The 11,531-nt window shown below is 31.0% G+C and overlaps 1 protein-coding gene across 1 annotated transcript in view; it reads right to left on the minus strand.

Annotated features, from left to right (window-relative positions):
• LOC143072965 (Kv channel-interacting protein 4-like) overlaps positions 1-11,192 on the minus strand; it is a 35,960-nt gene extending 24,768 nt beyond the window's left edge. The window contains exons 1-2 of the mRNA XM_076248152.1: positions 10,439-11,192; positions 3,752-3,876 (exon numbers count right to left, since the gene is read on the minus strand). Of these exons, the coding sequence (XP_076104267.1) occupies positions 3,752-3,876; positions 10,439-10,472 (159 nt within the window). The 5' untranslated portion in view covers positions 10,473-11,192. The remainder of the gene's footprint in view (positions 1-3,751; positions 3,877-10,438) is intronic.
• Positions 11,193-11,531: the final 339 nt, after the last annotated feature.

The following is an 11,531-nucleotide window of genomic DNA, read 5'->3' on the forward strand; positions in this document are numbered from 1 at the left end:
GAGTCATATATATATATATATATATATATATGGGGAATTTTTTTTTTTAGCATATTGAAAATTAAAGCTTACTATGCTGTTCAATGTATTAAAAATTATGTTATGTAATAATTGACAGGTATGTAAGCTGAATTTTATAAACAACACAATGAATAGTAGGAAACAGTTTGAACAGATTATTCAACTTATTTGTTTACTACTTAAACTCTATATTTACATGTAAATGCAATTAGATTAATGGTTATATGTGCAAAATGGAGGCATGCAGCTGATAAGAACAATAGGCCTTTTTCATCTAATTAACATATAACCAATGTACGTAGTTTTATCAAAATGCACAATGTACACATTGAGTGTCATAAGGCTTATCTAGAGTAGTTGGGTAATTCATTGTTGAAATATAATAAATTTATTCGTCCATGAATAGATTGTTGGTTAATAAGAGTGCGCGACCAAAATAAAGCACATAATGACTAATGGGCCTGAATAGATTAATGAGTATTGTGAGAATTAAATTACAAGCAAAAGCTATCGAAGGAAATGAGAACGTATAATGACAATACATCACCGTCATGTATGTTTAATACATTAATACCTTCAATTCAATTGAGTGATCTAACGAAGCTATAATGAGTTAAATTTTCAAGGCTTAAACAACTGTGAGAGTGCATGCTAGACAACTGCGGTTATAGATTGTTTTTTCTAGAGAGTGAAATAGTTTATGTAACTTTTTTTTTGTTTCTAATGAGAACTGGTTGTTTAAAATTGTTCAAACACAGTAAAAACTAGCCGGATTGCGCTAACAGGTTTAACAACCTGATATGAGCATCTAATTTCCTAGAGTTTTATTATACACAAGACTGTTGTTTAAGCAGCGTTGAGTCGGAGTTTGTAATATACAGAGTCTCGAAATAATAAGTTTATCCAAAATATCATTAAAACATTTTCGTTTCTACGGTGCTCATGAATATCAAAGATGAAGACGTCAATGATTCTTTGAAATCGATGCGTTGACTGTTAATAAATCTTTATTGTCTTTAACATGAAGAAGGTCACCGTTTATCTAATTTAGGTCAAATTTAGTTACACGTTCAAATAAAGAAAGAAATAATTCATGTATACTTAAATACACACATCCAACGAACTTTTTTTTTTGTAATACAAGAGTGAAAATCGATGCAATGGTATGTGCGTCTAAAAAGTATATTTCACGCCTGCGATGATTTCCGATTTTTTTCTATTAATTGACTGATTTTCACTGTGATCAAAGACATTCTAGATAACATTGTATATTACCATGACATCTAACTTATGATTGGAAAATTCGTCATTACAAGTGATGTGAATCATTAAATTATCCTTGAATGACTTTTCACTTTAATTTTTTACTTTTTTGGAAAATGTCGTTTTAATGTATTATAAGAGTAGACCAACTAGGAGAACGACTAGAGACCAAACGCCATACGTCTGATTTTTTTGTATATGTCATAGAATACGATAGGATAATCACGTCTAGGGCGCATAATTACTTGTTTGTAACATCCATGATTATCTACTCTTGCAACAACTCTCTGAAGGGTCTGTATAAAGACCTTTTTGAAGTCAACAATTCTCAATCTATTCACAACAAAGCCTTATCTTTTGCAGCCAGTTCAAATTCTCGCTCTCCATCCTTGTCAAACTACCTTTCAAAACAAACCTACGCAAGCAATATTGCCATATAACGACAAACAAGCAATCAATTAATCCATGTTGGCCTTAAAAAATATTTCATTATTTTTTCAAATAATACACTTTAACGACATTTTCCAAAAAGTAAAAAAGAAATAGGAATGTTTCAAACATATACGTTAATTGAAACCTGAAACAGAGTTCTTGGTTTTCACCCTCGGGTTATTGTTACCCTCACTGTCGACATCATATAACGAGAAAAAGACTAATAAGAAAATGTTTTAGCAGTTTTTGGCATCGAAAAAAACAGCAATCTATGTATCGTGGATTTGTTCAATGTCAAGTGTTTAGCTATTACCTAACACTCTGAGTACAAACTATGCTGCTATAAGAAAAGCTTCAAAAACATTTGTTCGTTTTCATCCAAGATATAGTACAATGTTTACGTTTTAAAAACGTAAGTATAATAAGTTATTTTGACATTATGATGACGTAATAATGCATTGATTTTGCAAACCTTATCAAAAAGAATTATTTGTGTTTCCAAAACTAAATGTCGTCTATATAAAGCTTGCTTCACAAAGACAATGTTATTTTTTTGTTAGTATGCAATGTTATAATAAAAAGTTCTGGCACGAAAAGTGTGGTACGTAAGCGTGGGATGGCAATCAGAATAAGGAACTACTAGACTTCATGTCCTCGTAAAATCTTTATCGCTTATCTGGATTAATTTCCATTGTTAACATTTCAAAATTAGAAAGAATCAAGATTAAGTTTTCGTTATGGGAGTTCGAGGCTGTTTATCAGCCGCATAAAATTGTCTGAGGACCATAAACGTGTTTCAATGAAAACGACAAGCGTTATGAAACTACTTACGTCACATAATTTTTCAAATATTTTTTTTTCAAGGTTTCTCTTTTCAGTATTAGCAGCATTCATGTTCGAAGGGATATAGACTTTTAAAAGAATTCAAAATTTTACCACGCATAGCAATTATTCTTTAGGAGGACAAACAATCTATTATAACACATAGCATTTGGTTCTTCTTTGATATATAAGCATATAATTAACTAAATGTTTTCAGTAACGTGTCGTTTACGTATTTTTTATTTTTTAAAAGAGTATTAAATATTTGTCATATGTTTCTACCTTTAATTATGAAAGTATGTATGTTACAAGTCAGTATTGGGTCATCCAGCTCAATTCTCAAGGAAAAACAAAAATGTATTATTTACCCAAAGTTTTGGTTCAATATGGTCTTTTAAATGATTATTTGTGGTGTTTTTTTTTACTGATTTGTATGCTTTTTCTATCTTTAGCAACAATGAAAAAATCGGACATATTTTCAATACTGTAAAAGACTGTAATTGTGTTGGTCTTCAATGATTTATTCAGAATTGTTTGTTACAGTATTGAAAATCTGTCCGATTTTTTTTTGATTTTTTTAGTATCGGAGAAGGTATTTTTTGAAAAATTACAAGGATTTTTAAAGAACCGTTATGTTCTTCTGGCGTACAAAATTATAAAAGTGGTATCTTTGATGGATTGTTGATCCCTATAATTGTAATGAGACAACGATGTGCTAGAGACAAGATGGCGTGGATGTAAGCAATATCTGTTTGACACATCGTGTTAGTAGATCCCCCTGTTAATGATGGAGACAAAAAATGAAACAAAGTTTAGTTATTAAAAACAGATGATGCCAAAATAACAAAATGACCGCCTGTAACAAATGTTTGGGTTTACTTTCCAAAAACATTCTCAAAATATACTTAAACACATTACATTAATGAACATTTTCAAATTTAGTCCTTCATATGATGTAAGCATGGAAATGCCCGTTTCAGACAAACATTCATTTACTATTGCAGATGTTCCATTGACATTGTAATCACTTTCAATTATCACGCCATCTTGTAATCTAAATTGACAGCGTTCTTAGACATGTAGGACCAACACATCAAAAAACGACCAACCTCATCCCCTCATTTAAATAAACTATATGTTTAAAATAAGTTTATACTTTGAATAATTTTGCGTGGCCATTTCAAACAAAGACTGTTTAACATCTGTTAGTTACCTGTTTAAAGCCTCTGTACATTATCTGGAGTTCTTTCCGAGAAAACTTTGACTTCTCACACAATGAATCGATAGCCTCTGGTTTGTATCTAACAATCTGAACCTCGAATTCGTTGTCATCACCACCTAAAAAGAATTTTAAAATGTTCAGGTGTTATGTATGTCTAAATCACAAAGATCAAATTCGCTTTTTCGAAATATAAAGGAGAATATGTAATTTGATTAAAGTGCCGATCTATCAGAACTTATGTGCTCGTCAAAGTTGAATTCGAAGAACTACTGTAACATTTAAATGAACTTGCAAGTGTCATATTTGTTTTATTATGAATTTCGAAAGAGCATTGTCTAAAACCGTAGTTACGAAAGATTTGGGTAAATCTTATAACATCATCAGATATTTTGGCGAAATAGAATTATGTAACAGCACAAAATTAAAAATTAAATCAAACTGAATGGCTCGTTATCCTTTTCAGCTTTACATGTGGTGAGAGTATCTAATGTTATACTGGAATATTTAGATGTGCGAGGAAAAAAGAATTATTGGAATGTATTGAAGATAATATTGGGTCACTTGGGGGAAGGTTGGTGACAAAGATAATGACACCTTGTATAAAAAAAAATATGAAGAATTTTAAGTTGTTTAAAAGGAGTAAGTTTGGTAAAAGCAATATTTGGCCCCAAATATAAAGTTCCATCCATAAAACTGTCTTTTCTTGAGCAAGAGAAAACATAAATAAAACACTGAAGATAACCAATGAACGTGCAATAATCTATTATTAGTACATGTATTCGTCATTAAAAAAAATGACAAAATAAAGGCATTGCATTGGAATATAAGTGAAGTGACAAGAAAGCGAATGATACCAAAGGGACATTAAAACTTATAATCAAAAAAAAAATTGACACCGCCATGGCTAAACTAGAAAAACTAAAACTGACAAATAATAGTGCACAAGACACAACATAGAAAAAAACTAAAGACTAAGTAACATGAACCCCATCAAAAACTGGGGTAGATCTCAGAATGGTGACGTTGCTGCGATGTTGACTACAGTTTTATAGCATGTAACATGTATACATTTATATTTTTCGACAAGTAAATAAATTGGGGTTCTACATCAAAAAGTCATTAGAGAACTGAGGACAAGGGACACTGGATTATAAACTGTTAATAACTGATTGTGTACTATACATGTGTGTGTGTGTGTGTGTGTGTGTGTGTGTGTGTGTGTGTGTGTGTGTGTGTGTGTGTGTGTGTGTGTGTGTGTGTGTGTGTGTGTGTGTGTGTGTGTGTGTGTGTGTGTGTGTGTGTGTGTGTGTGTGTGTGTGTGTGTGTGTGTGTGTGTGTGTGTGTGTGTGTGTGTGTGTGTGAATTTCGGTTATATTGTTTATTTATTATGTACTTGTCATAAACATATTGTTTAAAATCTATGTGGCAAAATAATTTTGAATATAAAAAATATGTTGAATAATTCTTTTTAAAATAAGATCATCTAGTATTTGCAGTATTGATTTATCACAAAATTCTTCAAAGTTCAGGTGATTGATGACGCCGTGACTAAATCAAATTTATAGAAAATTGGCTTTACTAATCTCATTCGTATTTAGGGTTGAGAGTTTCAAACCAATATTAATTTTATTTTAAGAGATCGCAAAACAAACGTCGTAATAGAATAAGCACACTTGCTATAACTAGTAATAGAAAAAGTTAGCTTCAATCGATGAAAAAAAACGCTTTAAATTGGCTATACTAAAAAAAGTTATTTCTAAATTGTTTATTATGAAATCGATATGTCATCGGCTAACAATCTATTTCATGTCTCATAATTGATCAATATGACGAAATTATATCTGTTAAAACGTTCAACAGATGTGTATCTCAAGCTAGTATGTAAGAGAAAACCCTAATACAATTATTGAATTGTTACAGTAATAAGCCTCCGAATAAAACACCAAAGGCTTCAATCAATGACACCATCATAATTGGAAACAAAAATTGTCAGAGAAACATAACATATTGTTATTTGCCCTGTATGGAGTTATAATTAATCACAAAACGTACTATTGATATAGAAAATATCACTCTATATTATTTTTTGTCTAATACAATCATTGGCTGTTCCATTCAAATTAATTCAGCATTATGATTTTGACATACGATTTTATAATAGGAAATATTGCTTATAGTAGATTGTAATATAGCATGATGGCTGTAGCAAAATGCATCACCGCAATTTATTTTATTATATCTTTGAGAAATATAAGTACTACGGTCGTTCATGTCAGTCGTATTGAGTTTTCGAGATTAACAATAGTCATGTATGTTGAAATAAGATTCAACTGTCAAAACAGTTTCATAATAATCTAGTCTAAGAAACTCTTGTATATATTTTTATAAGAATATATAGTTGTATTTGCTATAATCTCCTAAATCCTAACATTATTGTTTTATTAATCAATCTGTGGCTTTTGGTCTCTTGTGAAGAGTTGTTTCATTTGCAATCATACCACATATTCTTTTTATATATACGACAATCTTTAATTAGCAAAATTCCTTATTAAAAATCAAATCTTGAATAAATATTTTTAAAGACCTATCAGAAACAAAAGAAGAAACAAACTCACATATAAGCATTTCTTTGTAATATTGTGTTTCCCAATCGGACGTTTTAGGGATCTACGAAAAAAAACACTGACTGTGAAAAATATTTACAAAAACAGATGGGGTATGATCGCCAATGAGCCAAATATTAGCAGAGTCCAAATGACGTAGATATATCTATTACAGAAAAGAGGGGCGAAGGATACCAGAAGTACAGTCAAACTCATAGATCGAAATGAACTGACAAAGCCATGGCTAAAAAGTAAAAAGATAAACAGACAAATTATAGTACAAAAGACAACATAGAAAACTAAAGACTGTGCAGGTAACCGTATGGCCTAAAACAGAGAGAAAAACAAAAAAATCAAGTCTGTTATAAAAGGCACCGTCACTACAAAATGTGAAATAGTTTAAACGAGAAAGCCTGATTTATGACAGAACAAATCAATTCAACGAAAACAAATATGACAGACAGCAACCAACAAGAACCACTTAATTACAGGCTCGTGACTTTGGACAGCCACGTTAAGAAAATGGCGCGGTTAGAGATGAATATTCTTGACAAATAAATTGCACGGTTAGTTTAGATGATAGTTTGCCAGGATTAGAAATTCTCCTTTCCATTGCCAACCCATGTAACCTTAGTTCTTATATCCGGTTTTAGGACAATATTATTGTTGGTTTCATTGAAAAAAACCAGATATTCCGTTCTTTTATACTGCCTTCCGTGCTTCCCTTCTTTGAAGTCGTTAGCGAAACTACTGCTGCCATAAATAACACTATAATTGTTCTAATATATTCTGTTTACGAAGAAAATTGGCTGCAAGGTATAATTGGAGGGAAAGCATTAGAAATAAGATGTATAAAATGGGATAATAATATTATTTTTTTTAACACAGCCCAAGTTATCGATTTTCTATTATTTAAAATCCCCCATCAATAAGAAATGGCAAATAAAACTACAGAATACAGACATGATTTTATAGTGAATCTTTGACAGATGATCTTACTCAATACATCCTGTATAAATTGAATTATATATTATCATGTTGTCAGGGTATAATCAGCTTGAACAGAAGAATTAGCTGAGGGGATATAGAGCAGCTATCAGTTTTGCCATTCAGTAATCAGAGACTGTACTCTAAGATTCTAAAATGACCATTTCTTGCACATCATCTATAAGTAAAAGCTATGTAAGTATTTCTGATATTCATTTTTGTCGGTCGTTTGAGGACAAACAAGAATGTTCACTTCTTTCCTTAACTAAAATTGTCAGCTTACTGTTTTGATAAACACATAATCAAGACGAGGCGATTCTTGCTAAAATTTGTTGGTCACCTGCTTTTATTTCGTACATAAATTTTCAGGACACTGCATTCAATTGTTATACAGTGTAACCTGACTAATCTAAAATCTAAGTATTCCAACATCCTGCTTTAACCAACACATTTTTATGGTGTCAAAATATGGCTATCCTTGCAAAAAAACACCTGAGTATTCCGACACCCTGCTTGATCTGATATTTTTTTGTGGTCCCCCAGGGTGTCTGATAACACAGGTTACATTGTAAAACAGATTCTTGAAATTAAATGAAAATATGTTATTCATGTTTCTAACATATACCCCAAAAAATATCAAATTTTCATCATTTGGTCTTTAGTTTTTTTTAGGACGACTGTCTCATTTGTAATCATACCACAATTCTTTATTTTATGACCTTAATATACACGTGACATGTAGTGCATCCATTTGTATTTAGGTCTCGAGTACCCATTTAACTTTCTATTGGACGTTTTATAAACAGCCGCATTGTTATAAAAAGACGTTAGTTTTCCCGTTTGAATTGTTTTATATTCCTTCTTTAATACTACCTAATCGGCATGGGTTTTTCTCATTGATAAAGGTCGTACGCTGACCTATAATTGCGTATACTCATGTAACCACGACATTTGAACTCTGGTGGAGAGTTGACTCACTGATAATCATAACACATCTTCTAATTTCATAAAGGCATCCATCATCATCTTTGTGAAAAGTGAGGAATCCCTCTGCTGTAGCTGTTATTTTGTTCTCCATCGAGTTTTGGGAGGAAAGTACGTAGAATTATGTTATTATATAAATCCGTGTTTAAGTCTATGTTTTATTTCGACGGTCAGCTGTAAGATATGTCGTGGTATGTTCCTTTCCTATAAAAATCATATTGCTGCGCTAATAAACAGCGCATTGATTCTTACTCTATTGATAGCGCTTTCGAGCTCACCTACATTTATAGTCGGATGGGTTTTGCTTACATATAGATCTATCCGATTTTGTATGACTTTGGGTTTGTTTTTTTTTTTCTTCTGCTGCATTTTCATTGACGATGAGCGATTTCCGCTTAATATGATAGCCTTAATTTCTTATCCTCAAAAGATTTATTCACAGCAGATATGTAAAGCAATATAAACTTCAAACAATAATTTTGTGACAAATACAAATACAAAACAAAATAAAAAACAATTATATATAAAAAGTTCACAAATACAATCAAATTAATCCAGTAATTATTCCAGAGTCACTTACTTTTTAATGGAGTACTCTGGCTTATTTATTAACTTGGATGGTGAGGATATAGGATTTTGTAGAAAACTGATATTTTCTAAAACAACAAATCTTGATCAGAATTGCTTCTCTCCATGTCACACAAAAAACAGTGGTTTCTCAGATCTTAAACTTACTTTTAATCTACTATTATTAATAATAACAATAATATTTTTTGCAATGATTAACAAAACAGAATGTTTCAATGTTTTAGCCAAATGTTATGTGTGTAAGTGATACTTGTAATACTGTATGTTATTTTGTTAGATTTCTTTGATCTATTTAACGATAACATTCTCATAGTAAGCATAGTATGTGTTTGTGACGGAGAAGTTACTCAATCAGCTATTTGTCTATGGAAATAATACACAGTTATTTGGATAATTAACAAAATACAACATTAGGATAATAAACATGTAATAAACAAAAAGTCTTGATGAAAAATACAATGTGTTATATTTGTAAGTGGTTTACATGGATAATTTCAGGTAATGGGTTACTGCATCTAATCTGTTTATTTCATTACAAATGTAGCAAAACGTGTAACTATGTATATTAAAACAAACTATTCAAATTATTCTAAAACCACTAAACTTGAATTAGGTTCTTGTGTTTTCCTAGATAAACGATTTATGAGTTATATATAACGATGCGTTTTAATAAAAAAAAAAAATACTTTTCGAAATTAAACATAAACGATCACACAAATTATCCCAACAAAAAAAAACAGATATTTTTATCATGTTATCAGAGTTTGTTAGCCATGTTATAATACGTGTAAATGAAGATAGTAAACAAACAGATGACAGTATACGTGTGTGTTCGTCGGTCTTCGTGTAGATTTAAGTTATGTGATAGTTTTTACCGTTTTCCATTTACTAGAAGGGTTGTAAAACAGTTTTCATGATTCAAATATCTTTTACAATACACACACATGACTTTGATGCAAGTCATACTTGAATACTGGTGAACACGAGTTGTTGAATTGTTGGTGCGCTTTATACATGTATTCTTTAAGAAAATAGGATTGGCACAAATCGTTGTTGGAGCAATACGTTGTTGGCGCAAAAGATTAGATAGCCCAAAAATTGACAGAACTGACCTACCAACTACCGACAAGACTTCGTCACATATAAAGTATAATGCATATTAAAACAATGCACTTTATAAATTAGAAATCAGAATGAAAGTGTGCTGCCTTAAATAGCCACAACTGTTAAGTGAATATACTCAGTGCCGCTCAAGAAAGCAACCACAACAAAATAAACAACAGCAACAACATGCACAAAAAGTAGATTTCATAAAGACTTCTCCTAAAATTGATTACGAATCAGGAGTTTCAAATCTTTAAACTAAATTAGTATACCACACATGCAAGCCTTGCTATTGATAGATGTAAGATAGTTCTAATTTATTTTTACCAATCATCTACAAACACATTAAAATCAAAAGCTTCTATCATTATTCATATCATATATAAAAATGTAAGTAAAATGATTGTCTTACCTGAATCTAAAACTTTGTCGTATACTGCTCCCATAGTTGTTGCTATTCAGCGAGGATTATTTCTCTAAACATGTCGAGTACATCTTACTGATCTTTTACAATTAACTCATTTTAATTAGTTCCCTTGATAGTCCATACAACATAAAAATAAGGAAGAAAAGCTGATTAAAATAGAGCTTCCATGTAAATCTGATTTGCCACGATTGAAAATCCTGATTTATTTGTTTGTACTGTTCTAGAGCACCGTTCCGCCTGCTGCAGTTAGTTATTCAAAATCAACCTACGGAATCTAAATGAACTGATTACAAATCCGGAAAACAGATACACGGCCTCAAATTTCCGTTTTAAGTTAGATATATGATTTAACATAAAATCTATAAATCGAGCTCACATTCAAGAACACAAAAACATAACTGTCTTACGTTCCCTCCGGTCATGTTAAATCCCAAAAAGCTTTTTCTATATTAAAGGAATGATGCGATGGTTATAGATTTTTCTTACGGGAAGTGATTAGACATACATCCTAGCTATTTCTATGAACTGTAAGACCTATCGTTGCTAAACAGATGGATTTGTTGAAATACACACATGCAACACATGAAAATAACGACTTGTTTTTAACAAGTGAACACGTTTAGTGATACGTTAAAACGTTAACGGGTGCGTTCGGAATTTTACTTTGATGATACATCATTATCAATTATTAGGATGACATTGCGAGCTGTAGATGCGAAGTTGATGTATATTCTAATGGAAATTCTTGTTATGTACATATGTATATGAAAGAAGAAAATCAGAGCAATTATTGATCTTTGGATATTTTGCCCTAATCTTAAATTGAAAAATCCTATCGATCAGAAAGATCTATTTAATGGGGAAAATTCAGTTATATTGGTGCTTCAAATTTTGCAATTTGGTATTTAGCATTGATTTTGTATGTACAATACGGATGAAGGAAGGAGAATTAGATATTCCACAGAGAAATAATTGACACTAAATACATAAATACAATTATCTATTTGACATCTGAAACTTTTGTTGTTATATACAATTTGCTATTGAATAATATTTATTCTATGTTCAATCTGAGTTC

Source organism: Mytilus galloprovincialis, chromosome 4 (genome assembly GCF_965363235.1).
Source record: "Mytilus galloprovincialis chromosome 4, xbMytGall1.hap1.1, whole genome shotgun sequence".
Lineage (NCBI taxonomy): Eukaryota > Metazoa > Mollusca > Bivalvia > Mytilida > Mytilidae > Mytilus > Mytilus galloprovincialis.